This window comes from Maniola jurtina, chromosome 17 (assembly GCF_905333055.1).
Source record: "Maniola jurtina chromosome 17, ilManJurt1.1, whole genome shotgun sequence".
Taxonomy (NCBI): Eukaryota; Metazoa; Arthropoda; class Insecta; order Lepidoptera; family Nymphalidae; genus Maniola; species Maniola jurtina.
The window spans coordinates 7,125,405-7,143,074 of record NC_060045.1 but is presented as its reverse complement, the minus strand read 5'-3'; the positions used below and the strand labels follow the sequence as shown (position 1 = coordinate 7,143,074).

Below are 17,670 nucleotides of genomic sequence, written 5' to 3'. Positions count from 1 at the left end.
GGCGCTAAAAAGAATAACACCGAGAGTCTATTACTCGTACAGCATGTCATCGACAGTTCATTAAAATACGATGACTTAACACAAACACTTATAGTGGACTTCATTGATAGCCACTGACGTAGGTTCGACTGCATAAAAACACCATCCGCCATACAGCAAACGAAGCTCACTCTTTATACGTCGCAATAAGAGCTACACTTTTTTACTCATTAATTCTTCGTTTTTGGATGGAAGATCTCTTACAATAGCGTTTCATTCCGTGGAATTCATTGATAAGTTTGATGCTACCAGTCTTACAAGAGGTTGGATCTCACGAGCGTTGAGAAAGTCGATTACTTCCGAAATGTGAAATTCCAAAAGAAAATGAAAGTCAACCCCGATTGACATTATTTAACAAATAATGTCTATTTGCATTTCTATTGAGTAGAGTAAGAAGAACTGAACAAGATTGTTTAGCTACCTACTAGTTAGAAACAATAATCCATACTAATATTATAAATGCGAAAGTGTGTCTGTCTGTCTGCTACCTTTTCACGGCCTAACAGTTTAACCGATTCTGACGAAATTTGGTACAGGGTTAGCTTATATCCTGGGGACGGACATAGGCTACTTTTTATTCCGGAAAATCAAAGAGTTCCCACGAGATTCCCAAAAACCCATCCACTTAACCGATTTATATGTTTGGTACCGAGGTAGCTTGCGTCCCTGTTATTAACATTGGCATTTATCCCGGAAAATCAAACAGTTCCCACGGGATCTTTAAAGACCTAAATCCACGCGGACGAAGTCACGGGCATCATAATTATGTTAGTAATGTTAGTGGAAAATAAATAAAGTAGCCTACCATAGCAACTCACTCACTGAGAAGCAATATGCTGTGCCTCTAAGTCAAACTGTGGACGTTTATCAGTGCCCATTCGGTTGATAATAAAAATGATGATGAAAAAATATGTAAAAATATATTTTTAACCCCCGACCCAAAAAGAGGGGTGTTATAAGTTTGACGTGTTTATCTGTGTATCTGTGTGTCTGTGTATCTGTGTATCTGTGTATCTGTGTATCTGTGTATCTGTGTATCTGTGTATCTGTCTGTGGCATCGTAGCGCCTAAACGAATGAACCGATTTTAATTTAGTTTTTTTTGTTTGAAAGGTGGCTTGATCGAGAGTATTCTTAGCTATAATCTAAAAAAATTGGTTCAGCCGTTTAAGAGTTATCAGCTCTTTTCTAGTTTTCTTGTAGAAAAGAAGGTTAGATAACCGTTAGGTTCATAATATTATGTCAATAGACAAATGTCAAGCTGTCAAGATGGACGTTGCCTAAATACATAATTATTTATTTGAAAATGATGATTTGAAAACTCAGATACTTTGGATCGTCGGGGGTGTTATGAATTTTTAATTTACACTTGTCACACAATATTGTACGATACGAAGGACGGCAGAGGTCTTATACAAAATAAAATTATAAATTGAAAATGTCTGTGAAATATTTTCCCGCGAAGGATATAATATTGCTCGTTGACAAGTTTAATATCGCGTAGATATATCTACCTATAACTGATGTCGTTTTGTGATGTCACCTTGGAAGTACATTTGCTCCTACTTCGATGCAAATAATATGCATTATTAAGCTTTTTGAACCGTTAATCACAAATGTCATAACTCAAAACGCATAACACAAAATATAGAGCATTCTAAGTACCATAACTAAAATAACAAGAGATGAACGAATATTATGATTTACGAAAAAGTTAGTGAAGTGTAAACGGACGAAAATTAAAATCCGGACTATGTTTTTTAATTTGTGATTGTAAAGATTATTTTCGGTAAAAATAGAAAGCTAGACTATTTGCTTTCCAAAACCGTGAGAAAAGTTTTTCATCGCGACCAACTGACGAGCAGATAGATCTACTTTGTAAGTACCTAGAGGCAAAAAAAGTAAACCGTAGAAGAACAGTTACAAATTATGATGCCGTGGAAATTACCAATTTAATGCAAAATTAAATGGCCTGAAGACACTCTGTGAGGCCGATTTTGTTTGGAATAAATTAATTAAGGCGTTTTAAGTCGATTTTCCGTCATCACTCGGTTCGGATAGCGTCCAAATTACAATTTTGTAGTTCAAATAATACGTCCGATTGTAAACTTGCCTAAGGAATTAGATCGTGAGAGTACTTTTTTCTGACCTGAATGTGGTTAAACAAACAAATCTTATTTCAATTGCAATCAGTGCAGTTATTAACAGGGCTCTCTCCGTCACTCGTTTCATACAATCGTAGTTCCAATTTCATTTGAATATTAAGCAACCAAAGTCCATGAAATTTTGCAGACATATTCTAGAAACTAATATCTGTGTCTGTGGTGTTTTAGATTTTTCTAAAAATATGTAGTTTTAAAACTACAGGTGCTCAAAGATTTGTATGTAAATTTTTAAGACCGCGTAACTTTGAAACCGAATATTTTAACAGAAATCTGGAAAACCACAGACATAGATATTAGTTTTTAGAATATGTCTGCAAAATTTCATGGACTTTGGTTGCTGAATATTCAAATGAAATTGGAACTACGTTTGTATGAAACGAGTGACGGAGAGAGCCCTCTTAACGATCATCATGTGATCATCATCAAATTATTTATCGATCAATATGAGATCAAACTCTCACTGAAATTCTTCGAACTAGAAGTTACGCAAAAGGGATTTCCCATGAGAAACGATGGAACTCTGAAATGTATTTGTCATTGCTGAAGCCTGTGACATATTCCATTGACCATTGAAGGTCAAAATTTTCTTAGGGGTACTTTTTATCCTGGAATATCGGACTTCGAATTGCGGGCATCATATCTAGTGAATCACACTAATATTATAAAGGCGAAAGTTTGTATGTGTGTGTGTGTGTGTGTGTGTGTGTGTGTGTGTGTGTGTATGTTTGTTACTCTTTCACGCAATAACTATTGAATGGATTTGGCTGAAATTCGGAATGGAGATAGATAATATCCTGGATTAACCATAGGCTACTTTTTATCCCGGAAAATCAAAGAGTTCCTACAGGATTTCAAAAAACCGAAATCCACGCGGGCGAAGCCGCGGGCATCTTCTAGTGATAATAATAATAATGGGACGTCATTAAGAAGAAACGTAAGATTGATATTCTATAAGAACTTTTTAAGGATACCTACCTACTCTATGGTCATACTTTAAGCTCTGCTGATTCCTGATGGATTTTCAGTCACGCGACGACTAAGTCGGCTAAACTACATTTAACCTACCTAGTTTAATTACCTAATACAATAAAATCAATAATTTTCTTAATCCCTTCTCAGATGTATCACTTTGATTTAAATGAAAGCTCTACAAAAGAGAAACAATTTTCAATCAATAACTTTATTCAGTCGATCGATATTAATGTTGTACTTATTCGAGGATTAAAATGATCTAGGGCGTATTATGTTGGTGTAAGAGAGATGTATATATTTTTGTCTGCATGGCTCGGAATGAATGGGCAGAACTGAAGCCCCCTCCATTGCGCGAGCGCGTCTGTTTTCGTAAAATGCTCGGGTGACAATTTGTGCCTTCATTTTAGGCAATGAAAACTGTACTGAAATCTATGAATGAAGATCTACGACTACTAATCAATAACCTAATCTACCTAATCTAATGAGTTAATAACTTAATCGTTATATCAATACCCAAAAAATTAATACTTGCATTAAAAAAGTGTACAGTTTTACCCATTTTTAAAGAATAAAAACTAATTTTGAATTTATTTGAACCGCCTGGATCTAATTGATAACCTAAGGAAATAAAAGGGACCAAATTTACAAACTTAATCAAACCAAATTTTTTTCCGTGAGGAAAAATTAACTTCATTTTAAATTATTTATTTAGAGAAAAATAGCTTTTTGTACGATAATAAGGCATTAAGTATTGCGCAAAAGCTCAAGTGGAAAAAGTATGAAAAGCTTTCTTGAAATTTTAGATGGTATCCTGAAACTTCTTTTGCTTGGATCTTCTACAAAAATCACACTTGCTCAGGTGAACATGTACCATGTGCACTCACTCACACACAAACAATCGGACCTCACGTTCAAAGGCTCTTTGCTTGTGAGTACGGGGCACGCACACCACGCCACTCTCTCTCTACGAACACAGTGGTACTCTCAGTTCTATACAACCTCCTCAGCTGCACTCACGCGCAGAAAAAAAGATAACGCGATCTATAGATCTTTTTTCTAATAAAAAGACACCGCCATCTGAAAGACATCTTGGCCTATAGTCGGGTTAAACTGACCCGTACTAACGAACGCGTTGCGTCCAGCCGATGTTCGAATCACGATATTTATGGCTCCATAATTAATTCAACATGTCGTTATAATTATGTAAATACAAATGGGTGATAATCAATTTAAATTATGCGTTCGAGACTTAATTTAATGTAAACAAACATTTATCATTTGTGACGTTTACGGTGCTATGTTTTAATGGTTAAAAGCTCTAACTGGGAAGTGGCTTTTTGTCGGTTGAGTGTATGCGATACTTTGTGCTTGCGGCGTGGTTGATGTAAATATCATTGGCTATCATACCATTATGGAACGCCACCAGAATGGTATGGATGTGTGGGTAGGTAAGGGTATATAAGTACTTTTATAACTTTAATACTATCCTATCTATCCTTTTAAATATAAAGCACGCACTCTATACTTATGAATTATTTAAAAAAAAGATTGTCTATGATTTTTTTGTTGTTTATGTTATTTAAATTATTGCATTCATACTTAGGTACTTACCTATAGTTTTATTACTAGTAGGGTACCTAAATAGGTATATTTATATGAATAAATTGTAATTGTAGAACTTTTTAGGTAGGTACCTACTATTCTAACCTTTAAATAATAATAATTGCACTCGCACTATGTGAATCAAAAGAAACAGATTGCCTATGGTAATTTATTTACTTTATTTCAACTACCTACATATCGCAATCGTACCTATCTACTTATATACTGGCTGAAGGTATGAAAGCACTATTTTATGAATGTTATTAGTATTTATTTGGATAAACTGTAATTATAGAACTTTAAAATAGGGATCTAGATTATATTGAGTAAGTATGAGTATCTATCAATCTGTTATAGACATTGCTAGCCGATGCCCGCGACTTCGCCCGCGTGGATTTAGGTTTTTCGAAATCCCGTGGGAATTCTTTGATTTTCCGGGATAAAAAGTAGCCTATGTGCTAATCCAGGATATTATCTATCTCCATTCTAAATTTTAGCCAAATCCGTCCAGCAGTTTTTGCGTGAAAGAGTAACGAACACACACACACACACACACACACATACACACAAACTTTCGCCTTTATAATATTAGTGTGATGTGATATTTTACATACGTTTTGATAGTAAGTAGATAAATTGCAATTGCTCTTTTGTTCGTTCGTATATTGCTGCTACCATGCGTACAAAATCCCACATTCCTATGCCTACCAACCTTCTATTATTTTAAAAAGTTACAGTACCTAGGTAGGTATAGAAAACTAAACTTGATAATAATTCTTTATCCTTTCGAGTTACTTTGGAAACACGCATGAAGAAGACTGAGGCAGGCTAGTTTTGCCCACGACTTCATAATATGGTTGATAGGAAATAAGGTTCCTAAAAATCCTTTGGAACCTAGATTACACCTTGTATCACCCTATCTGTCTGTGAAAAAAGGCGTTGTAGCTGTTTCAAAGATCAGCCAGACAGACGTGAAAAACCGGGTAAGTGCGAGTTAGACTCGTACACGAAGGGTTCCTTACTATCGTACAAGAAATGAGCCTTTTTAATTTTTTTGTGGTCTAACCACAAATTCAGTTTAAGATATAAGACATTGCTACATTGCTACCTGCCAAATTTCATGATTTCATGTCAGCGGGAGATGCCCTAAATAGGTTTTAATTCCCTTGACGAATGACGGCAGACAGACAAACACAACTAAGTGATTATATAAGGTTTCCTTTTTTCTCTTGGAAAACGGAACCCTAAAAATGAAAAATGACTGTTTTTCATACAAACTTTCATCCCCTATTTTAACCCCCTTAGGGATGCAATGTTCAAAAACTTTGAAATACATTTTTAGCAAAGTTTCATACCTACTGTTAGTTCAACTAGGTAGGTATTTCGTCCATTTATCTAATCATTCCATTTTTACCCCTCGAACCAAAAAGAGGGGTGTTATAAGTTTGACGTGTGTATCTGTGTATCTGTCTGTGGCATCGTAGCTCCTAAACGAATGAACCGATTTTAATTTAGTTTTTTTTGTTTGAAAGGTGGCTTGATCGAGAGTGTTCTCAGCTATAATCCAAGAAAATCGGTTCAGCCGTTTGAAAGTTATCAGCTCTTTTCTAGTTACTGTAACCTTCACTTGTCGGGGGTTTTATAAATTTTTAATTTACACTTGTCAAAACCAAATAATAGATAATTTATTGAGGGTTTAAGTATAGATAGGCTTTTCTCAAACTCATGACTCTCATGAGCTTTTCATGCTACTTACCCAACTTGTTTTTAAACAACCTTATTTATGTCATACATTACATATTATTTTTAATTGTATAAGTAGATACTTACGTTGAAATATAATAATCAATACAATAAAACTACTAGGTATACCATTAGATATTTTATTGACAAACAATTACTATAACATTTATTCAATCTTAACCAATAATGACATGTCATTTAGACTATGTACATTGTACCTATTTATCGTATAACTAGGCACTCTGTTTAAAATATTTAATTGCATATTTCAGTGTTGAATTATTATTAGACTGCATTCAGAAATATTTGCTGCAGTGGAGCAAGTTTGTAATTACGACATTTTACCTGCCTACTGAAAAACATTTTCTTATTTGAAACCAACCCCAGTAACGAGCCGCCATTTTTAGGTTTCCGTACCCAAAGTATCCAACGGGGCCCTATTACTAAGCCTCCGCGGTACGTCCGCGTCCGTCCGTCTGTCCGTCTGCCTCTCAGCGGGCTGTACGAAATTTATCGTACAAGAAATAACACATTTTTTTTCATAGTGGCAAATTTGAAATTTTAATTATTTGTTGTTTAGCGGCAACAGAAATACACGCCATTCTGTGAAAATTTCAACTCTCTTCTTATTACGGTTCATGAGATACAGGGCGTTGACAGCCAGAAGAACAGCGGAGGCTTAATAATAGAGTCTCGTTAGTATCCTTCGGGTACGGAATCCTAATAAAAACTAGTACAACTACAAGCCTACTTTTTATGAAGATTATTCCGAAAAACATTTTCCTATAAACTAAGTCCTTCTTTCATAAGCTTATCAAATGTACGTGTGTCTGAAATACTTCTTTCTTTTAGGACAAGGTCGAGTAAACCAGCTGGGCGGGTTGTTCATCAACGGGCGTCCCTTGCCTAACCACATCAGGCTGAAGATCGTGGAGATGGCGGCTGCGGGGGTCAGGCCTTGCGTCATCTCACGCCAACTGCGCGTCTCGCACGGATGCGTCTCGAAGATCCTCAATAGGTATCAGGTAAGAGGACAAAGAAATGTGCTAGAATGGCGATTTTTTTCAGAAACATCAGTTTTGAAAATTGACATGTTTTTTTGTCGATAACTCAAAAAATATTTTCTGCAATTTAAGGCTTTTATGAAAAGTTTTATATACTTTGGAATTTCAAAACCTACGAACACATAAAATTCAGTTGGACCAAACAATCGCCATTGATTCCCTGCTCAGCCAAGCCTGAAGGTTCATTTTCACCACTCCTACCCATTGGGGGCTACAATGGTGATTGTTTCACTCAGGAAGTACATTTTCACGCCTCATGAGAAATCTAACAACCTCTATATGCCTACTTAGTTATATATTTTAACCCGAAATCAGTTACAAGTCAGAAATGAAGAGATCCGTAGGACAAACAGAGTAACCTGCATAGCTAAACCGGTTGCGAAGCTGAAGTGGCAGGGAACTGGGCACACTATGTGCCCTGTTCACTGCCAACAGTTCAAAAAAAACCGATAGACCTTGGGACCATAAAGGTACTAGTAGTGATCGTTACTAGGGATCCCTAATTCCCTACTAGGGATCGTTACCTGGCACCGAAAAGCCCCCACTGGTAGCTACATAGATGTACCTATACTTTATATTAATTCCAAGTTTCCATGCCGAATTTCCATCTCTAAGAGATGGTGATCGGATAAAGTGCTTGAAATGTTTCGTGTAAGCAACCACAAGACAAGATGTCGAGTGCTTAAATTACTAGGTATCCAAATACCTATATTTACAGAGAAGATAATTTCAAGAAACTTTGAGCATAGTTTAGAGTTTAGACTAAGGGACGATTCTAGGAATTTTGGCGCACGGAATTTTCTGCACAAATGGCAAGTGCTGCGGTCACATACCACGTCCGTAGACTTAGGTATAAGCGTAAAGCAGACTCCGCAGCTACCGTATAAATCTATTTGTAATTTTTACAATTAATCTAGGTTTTAACTTTTATTATATAAATATCGCGGTTAGTTAAAAATGCTAAAGAAAAAGTTTTAGTATTAAGTCGCAAGTCACGGAAATAATAATAGGTAAGTATAAACTTAATATAAAAATTAAAAAAAATATTATACGGAATTAAGTTCAAGAGTCAAGTTCAAAACAATATCACAACAACATAAATAAATAGTGACTCTATTATTTGTAATTATACAGAGAGTAACCAGAACGTTAGCAAAAATTTAGCATTATTATTATACTACCAAAACCATTGATTTTACCCGTAGAAGAGAGCCACCCCTAATTTCGTAGTTTTAAGTGATTAGTATTTTTCAAAACCGCAATATTTAAGCGTGCAAAATTCATTAAAATGTTTTCATATATTAATTTTTTGTAACACGTACCGGATTCTTAAAAGCTTTGTAGAACTACCTCATGGCCATCTACATATCGACACGTACCTAAAAGGCACGTTATTATTTATTAGTATTTATTTATTTAACTATTGAAAGGTTGTCGTGCAATTTAATTCAGAAGCGTTGAAATTCGACTCTGCAATAAATAACTGTTTTTAACTTAGTGCAAAGACTGTACTTAATTATATCTTAACATTCACTAATTTAATAAACTCATGCAAGTAATACCAGTAAAAACAAATAGTGCATTTTGATGATTTGGTTGTCTTAAACGCAAAACTGATTGACATAAAGAATTTGAAAATGTGTGCAAATTTTATTATTATGTACCTTTAGATCGTTTCTGCTCAACGTTTCTGATACGAACCGCTAAAGTGGCCCTTCCGGCGTCTGTGTTTCTTGCCAAGTACAACTTTAATACCTTCAAACAATCCTTCAAGGCAAGAGTCAATACACATCTCCTAGGCAAGCGCACTCCAACCTAGACCTCATCATTGCTCTGTTTCTCAGGCATAATTGTCGTCAAGGGCAAGCCTCAGAATAAAAATATAAATACAAATATTTTTTTGTAAATATTGATTTTAGTTGTCGATTACTTTTGAAAATACTTTATTTATTAGTTATACAGTTAATTCACCTTTTAATATAATTAAAATTGCGCCTAGGAGACGGGATCCATCAGACCAGGCGTGATAGGTGGTTCTAAGCCCAGAGTAGCAACGCCTGAAGTTGAATCAAGAATAGAGGAGCTTAAGCGCCAAAACCCTGGAATATTCTCGTGGGAAATACGAGAAAAACTCATTAAGGTATTCACATTATTTCCTAATAAATACCTACATAAGCACATAAATGAATATTGGGTCTATAAGTCCAGAAAAACTAGATAGAAAGGGTGCCAACAGAAAAAGTAGTAGAAAGCTGAACGAGTATGTCACGTTTTTTATTCCGATACAAGATACCTAGCCCTTGACTGCAGCTCGATTGGTGGTGCGTGAGGATGTAGTCTAAGATGGAAACGGGTTAACTCGGAAGGGGTATGACAGTTTAATTAAACCCAACCCACCCCTGATCGGTTTCTACGCGATATCGTCCTGAAACTTCGTTTGGTGGGCACGGCTTTGCCGGTAGGGCGGTAAATAGCCACGGCCGAAACCTTCCATCAGACGAGACCAGAGGCAAGAAATTAAAATATATTAATGCATATGATACAAGACATTATACTGAGCTGTATACCCATTTTTGGTAGTGTAAAGTGTCACAGATGAAAATGTTGTTTGTAGTATGGAAAATCTCAACTAGATTTTAGTAAAACTCTTCAAAAATAACTCAACATGACAAAATGCAAAAGATTAATGTTTATACTTAGTACCTAAGTATTTCTCTCGTAGGTACTTTATAGACATGAAAGAAGAAGATTATCTCTGCAGAAATAACATTCTTTGTTCCCGTCCCATTCATTTTAATTTTTAAGTTCTTTTAGTACACATAAACAAAAAGTATTTCTGTAGCCTAATCTCAAATGCTCAGTATTTTTATGCTCAAAATGCAAAACATTTCACAAAATGTCGCTGACAGACAGACAGCATTTCATGCGCAAAAGACATGTATTTAATTCACATTCCACGAATACAAGAAACGAACATAACATTTACTCGATCTTTCTTGTAACTTCTAATAAACGAATTTGTTCATGATATTTTTAACCCCAACCCAAAAAGAGGGGTGTTATAAGTTTAACGTGTGTTTCTGTGTATCTGTCTGTGCCATCGTAGCTCCTAAACTAATGAACCGATTTTAATTTAGTGTTTTTTTTGTTTGAAAGGTGGCTTGATCGAGAGTGTTCTTAGCTATAATTCAAGAAAATCGGTTCAGCAGTTTGAAAGTTATCAGCTCTTTTCTAGTTACTGTAACCTTCACTTGTCGGGGGTATTATAAATTTTTAATTTACACTTGTGACTAAAGGGAATGTATAATAAATGCAAATATAATTATAAATTTCAGGAGGGCGTATCTGACCCACCCAGCATCTCTTCGATTTCAAGGCTACTGCGAGGAGGGGCAAGGGAATCTGATGGAAAGAAAGACTATAGCATTGACGGCATACTTGGAGGTAAGCCTTTATTATTTCAACATTTAAATCCCAATAAAAGATAATTTAAGGGCTCTAGGTATATTTTGTCGCAGAATATATACCTAATAAAAATATTTATTAATAAAAATTTTAAGTAGTTTTTACTGCAATTTTTATGTTAGAACATTCTCAAATCGGTGGCAACTGGTGGTTATATCGTAACACAAAGAACAGTTAAGAATTTTATTAGGCTTTAGTAGGTAATTAATAAATTTAATCTTGTATTGCATAACATTGCAGCTTATTGTTACTTGTTAGCCATTTTGCAAACATCCCTAACCCGTCAAAGCTTTCTCACGGCGCGGCGCGCGGTCAAAAAATCAATTTCCGCACACAAATCTTACGCAGTCATTGTCGCTGGTGAAATATTGGAGTTCCCCGGCCGCCAAAGGGGCGGTTCGTGTTTGGCGATGTTTTCGCAAAGGTTTACCGACACAAGTCGCCGCGAACGCCTGCCGCGACTCGATAGTGGTGAAACGTCCACAATTGACGTAACATGTTTTGGTTGTTGTGTCATTGTTACATTATCCTGCATTAATTGGTTAATACTCTTACGTACTTTGAGATACGCCGGTGAATGTACCTGTTGGTATATCCGTTTAATGCTGGTCTAGTTTGTTTGGGTTTTCTAAAAGCTGTTTGCTAGTATCACAGTTAAAAGCTTTGTTTTTGTTCACTTTGCGTTTGAGTTTGCGGCAAACTTTTGATACCGTTGCATTGCTAAAGTTATTTTGAATTTTAGCAAAAATGTAATTCTTTTAGTTTGTTCTGAGTTCTGACCCCATAGCTTATTGTAACTTTTCAAGTTAACGTTGTGGTAGAACAAGCTTTCGGCAATACTTATGATTTAACATCTCCAGGTACCATTGCCCGAATTATTTTAACGAAAATGAAATTATTTTAGGGCCGCTTGAGCCCTATAGCTAAATTGTAATTTTTCAAGTTGACTTCTCTGTTAAAGTATGGAGATATTAGCTTCCGGAAATACGTCGTGGTATAACATCGTGATGAATCCTGAGGGAACTTATTAAAATAACATAATTAGCATATCTGCCAAAACTGTACGTGGATGAAGATATGAAATCGCGACGTTTTCCGTCCCTTCCCGTCCATACTAAATGACAGATTTACGCAGTAGGTCGTTCAATTATAAAGTTGTTATTAAGTTTCAGAATTCAAAGGCTTAAATACTAAAGGTTAGGTAAATTTTCCAGTATCTATGGACCAGAAAACCTCGTGATTCGACGACTGCACAAAGCAGATTCATGTAGATTAGGTACCTACGTAGGTTCCCAGGGTACTTGAATCTACGTTTGGGTTGCGGTAACTCAAAATAAATTAAATGTCGAATTTAAACTCAAATAATAATGATGAGATTGGTTATTTAGACACATAAGAAATACATAATATATCAAGAGTAACAACAATAACCGACAATCATAATCGGTCCACTTTCACACAACAATACAAAAGCACACAATATGATAAAATCTAGCTTTTGTACAATAACAAAATACGGTCATTATATCAAGTGATGTCACGGTACGTAGGTGATGGCACCTTCACAATGCGTGTAAGACAGTGTAGTGCCTATTAGGATTACACACCGCACTCTGAGTCACGTATAAAATACATTTGTGGCCTTATTAGTGATAGGAACCTTTTTCAGACCTAAATAGTTATATAAAATAAATATGTATGACTTTTGTTTCATTGTACCATAATGTTTTGAACCTAACCAATTCAAAAGACTTAAACTTCATCCAAGTTCACTATAAGAAACAAGTGTAAATTAAAAATTTATAACACACCCGACAAGTGAAGGATACAGTAACTAGAAAACAGCTGATAACTTTCAAACGGCTGATCCGATTTTCTTAGATTACAGCTAAGAACACTCTCGATCTAGCCACCTTTCAAACAAAAAATAAATACATTAAAATTGGTTCATTAGTTTAGGAGCTACGATGCCACAGACAGATATACAGATACACACGTTAAACTTATAATACCCCTCTTTTTGGGTCGGGGGTTAAAAAATAGCAGTCAGAGAGGGTTGCCGATAGTAGTGAAAACTTAATACTATGAAACAATTACAGTGGGTTTTTCCGGGTAGGTTTCAAATTATTATTATTTGTAGTTGTGCTTATTAAAAATTGAATTTTCATAATTATTTGTAAATTAAAATCATCAACATTTTATTTAGTTCTGTATTCACATCTAGCGTCCGAACACTATTACTCGTAACATTAGCATGACGAATGATAATGGCGCGACTTTGAATTTTTACCCATGTACAATAAATACCCTTCTATGGTTTGTACCCATCCCAAAATCGCCTAGCGGAAAAAAGGGCGCCTAGAGAAGTTTTCATTTCATTAAACCGATATTTGATATTAATAACACACCCTTTGTCATCTGTTTTGGCAAATGAAATAAATTCTTAAAACGCATTAGAAAAACCCTTCTCGTAATTAATATAACTCGTCGCGATCATAAGAAATCCGAAAGCACGCCCACGAACGTGCTAATCCGGCCATCTGTTAACATCAGAACGACCCGCTGAAACAAAGGCAGACCCGACCGATTTAATGAACCCAGATTATGAAGGTGTTAAACCGCCGTCGATGCTCTTTCAACTTCCAAAATACGACTTTTGAGACGCGCCGACTTCACGGGGTCACATTTCGGCAATCCCCAAAGAGCGACGCACCCTCTCCCACCTATATTTCTTGTATAACACCTTCGCTTTCTTTTAAACACTTATAATCCCTTTGAGACTTCGCGAAAGCTTAATTTATTATGAACTGAACTTTATCACCATGCTGTAGAGATTAAAAGGCTTTACGATGTAACCCTATATGTACATTTGTATACTAGGTCATTTAGCTCCATACATTATGATCAGAGACGGAACAAAAAATGGCCAAATAATATTGTCTTGAGACCGCAAGGGAATTTGGGCAACGTAAATCATTTTATTACTACGTGCTGCGTTTTATTTGATTTTCGCGGCCTTTGTGGTTACAATTGCAAATATATTTTTGTATTACTTAATATCATTTTTAATATACATAATTTTTTTCCTACAAGTCATTAGAGATCGTTATATAAGTCAAGAGAATTTAAGGTATGTTTATGGCCATGCCTACCTCTTCCAGATTCCATCGGCTTAGTTACTCTTATATTATAACTAGTGTTTTGCTCGGTGCGCGAGCTGCTAAAGCAGCTCTCGTGACGTAGTTAGGTTTATGAGTTGTATTAAACCGATTTTTTTTAATAAGATACACAAATTACCCCGAAAACCCCATAAAACGACACCTATATCAATTTTTTTCTTAAAAAGTGCACGCCCGCCATCTTGGATTTCAAAATAAATGTTGTTATCAAAATTAGCGCTCTGGAAACCTCTGAAAACGACATCCATATAATTTTTTGTAAAAACGGGGTTGTTGAGGTTAATAAAGTAGGGTGCGTGGGTGCGCGGACCACTAAAGTGGTCCGCGAGCATGCAGAGTTTGTTCCACTGAGTAGACCTTCAGACCCTGATCATCTTTTGCCACGAAACCACTCTTCCATCTTTTATAGCCTCCGAGATAGACACCGACAAAATTTGTACGGCGGCCATCTTGTTTTTCCAAAATTTTCCACTTTTTCTATTAATCGTTTGGTACTTTCTTCAAAGATTGTGAGTTTCAACGAAATCGGTTGGAAAACAAAAGAGTTACAAAAATCATATAGGCCGCCATCTTGTTTTTTTAAAATGTCATAATTTTTCCCGACTCCCATCCCGCACCCGAACATATCTTCCAAACATCATTGTATCGTTTCTTGTCTCTTTCTAGGAGAATGAGGCATTCAATATTCGCCATACAAAATGTATGGAAAATTAAATTCCGCCATTTTGAATTTTTTTTCTATTCATCGAGTAAACCTTTGGATCCTGATCCTCTTTTGCCACGAAACCGCACCTCCATCTTTTATACCCTCCGAGGTGGACGCCGGCGAAATTTGTATGGCGGCCATCTTTTTTTCGCCATTTTGAATTTTTTTTCAGCTTTTTGGCAATTGGATGACGTCATGAATGACATTTGCTCGAGCACCCCCCGCCTATTTTCAATACCTTAAGCGGGCCCTCCACCCGTCTCCGAAACCCTCAATCATCAGCTCTCTCCATAATTTTGGCTTACTAACTTTTTGTTTTCTATACGACACCATCAGTGAAAAAAAAATTTTTCATACAAAATTTTACAGGAGTTTTCTAGTTGAAAATCTCGAAAATCTCCCCAAAAGTGGCAACACCGGTTGCATATCTCCATACTGCAAGCCGAGATACACAATCGATTCATACATTCTGACTTTCCAAAATGTTGCCAACTGCCTCAAAAACGTGATCAAAATTTCGAAAAATTAAAAAAAATACAAAATGGCCGCCAACTCGTTTCACAGAAAGATTTTACACGGTTTCATAATTTTCCTATTAACTACAGGATATACCGCTCCCGATGACGTTTCAATCTTTCCTCTCGCTCGCACCCACGCGAAAGGGGATTCCGTGAAAAAGACCACGTCGGAAATCACTTTTTCTTTGATAAATTCCAGTGTTGCCAGTCTCCGGCGACAAAAATACCCAAATGTCATTTGTACAATCAAAACACGTAATCGTTCATACTCGGATTTTGCGAAAAGTCCGTATTTCGATTTTTTACAATTTCCCGAAAATCTTGAAATTTCCCTAAAAATGGGGTAATTTTTTTCCTCCAATCTATACCTCGAGCCTATACGTACAATCGCTTCATGGAAACCAAAACGGTCCGATGTTGCCAACTTTGAGATATTTAACTTTTAAAATTGCGTTTTTTCGTACCTCTAACATAATGGCCGCCACGACAGCCGCAATCTTGAATTTTTAAAAATCACTCCCATTTTGTCAAAATAGAGGATAATCGTCGGCGAAACCAAAAAAAAAATATTATCCTCGATTACCCCGTCTCGGATCTGTGGCGCCGCGGTTCGGGGTCAAAAAATCAAAATTTTCAAAACGCTGCGGCTCGGCCGCCATCTTGTTTTTCCAATTTTTTCTACATTTTCTATTAACCGTTTACTACTTTCTTTAAAGATTGCAAAACTCAACGAAATCGGTTGGAAAACAACGGAGCTGCAAAAATCACCTCGGCCGCCATCTTGTTTTTCTGAAATGTCATAATTTTTCCCCAGAGGGTTCCCGAAACCGAACACATCTCCCCTACATCATTATATCATTTTCTGTCTCTTTCTAGGAGAACAATTATGTCAATGAGTGAGTGAGTGAGTGAGTGGTAATTGAGCTATATATAGTATACTAGTGTTTTGCTCGGTGCGCGAGCTGCTAAAGCAGCTCTCGTGACGTAGTTAGGTTTATGAGTTGTATTAAACCGATTTTTTTTTATTAAGATACACAAATCACCCCGAAAACCCCATAAAACGACACCTATATCAATTTTTTTCTTAAAAAGTGCACGCCCGCCATCTTGGATTTCAAAATAAATGTCGTTATCAAAATTAGCGCTCTGGAAACCTCTGAAAACGACATCCATATAATTTTTTGTAAAAACGGGGTTGTTGAGGTTAATAAAGTAGGGTGCGTGGGTGCGCGGACCACTAAAGTGGTCCGCGAGCATGCAGAGTTTGTTCCACCGAGTAGATCTTCGGACCCTAATCATCTTTTGCCAAGAAACCACTCTTCCATCTTTTATATTCTCCGAGATAAACACCGACGAAATTTGTACGGCGGCCATCTTGTTTTTCCAAAATTTTCCATTTTTTTTATTAATCGTTTACTACATTCTTCAAAGATTGCGAGTTTCAACGAAATCGGTTGGAAAACAAAAGAGTTGCAAAAATCATATAGGCCGCCATCTTGTTTTTCTGAAATGTCATTATTTTTCCCTACTCATATCGCGCACCAAAACATATCTCCCCTACATTATTGTATCGTTATCCGTCTCTTTCTAGGAGAATGAGACATTCAATATTCGCCATACAAAATGTATGTAAAAATAAATTCCGCCATTTTGAATTTTTTTTCTATTCATCGAGTAGACCTTCGGACCCTGATCATCTCTTGCCAAGAAACCACACTTCCATCTTTTATACCCTCCGAGCTGGACACCGGCGAAATTTGTATGGCGGCCATCTTTTCTTCGCCATTTTGAATTTTTTTCCAGCTTTTTGGCAATTGGATGACGTCATGAATGACATTTGCTCGAGCACCCCCCACCTATCTTCAATACCTTAAGCAGGCCCTTCACCCGTCTCCGATATCCTCAATCATCAGCTCTCTCCATAATTTTGGCTTACTAACTTTTTGTTTTCTATACGACACCATCAGTGAAAAAAAAATTTTTCATACAAAATTTTACAGGAGTTTCTTAGTTGAAAATCTCGAAAATCTCCCCAAAAGTGGCAACACCGGTTGCATATCTCCATACTGCCAGCCGAGATACACAATCGATTCATACATATTGACTTTCCGAAATGTTGCCAACTGCCTCAAAAACGTGATCAAAATTTCGAAAAATGAAAAAAAATACAAAATGGCCGCCAACTCGTTTCACAGAAAGATTTTACACGGTTTCATAA

General features: G+C 36.3%; 1 protein-coding gene across 3 annotated transcripts in view; it reads left to right on the top strand.

Annotated features, from left to right (window-relative positions):
• Window positions 1-4,128: 4,128 nt before the first annotated feature.
• LOC123873613 (protein gooseberry-neuro-like) overlaps window positions 4,129-17,670 on the top strand; it is a 39,999-nt gene continuing 26,457 nt past the window's right edge. The window contains exons 1-4 of one of the 3 annotated variants that reach the window (XM_045918537.1): window positions 4,129-4,623; window positions 7,373-7,545; window positions 9,587-9,724; window positions 10,920-11,028. In XM_045918537.1, the coding sequence (XP_045774493.1) occupies window positions 4,587-4,623; window positions 7,373-7,545; window positions 9,587-9,724; window positions 10,920-11,028 (457 nt within the window). In that variant the 5' untranslated portion in view covers window positions 4,129-4,586. Of the gene's footprint in view, window positions 4,624-7,372; window positions 7,546-9,583; window positions 9,725-10,919; window positions 11,029-17,670 lie in introns of all 3 variants that reach the window. The other 2 variants (XM_045918536.1, XM_045918538.1) reach the window with 2 other exon arrangements.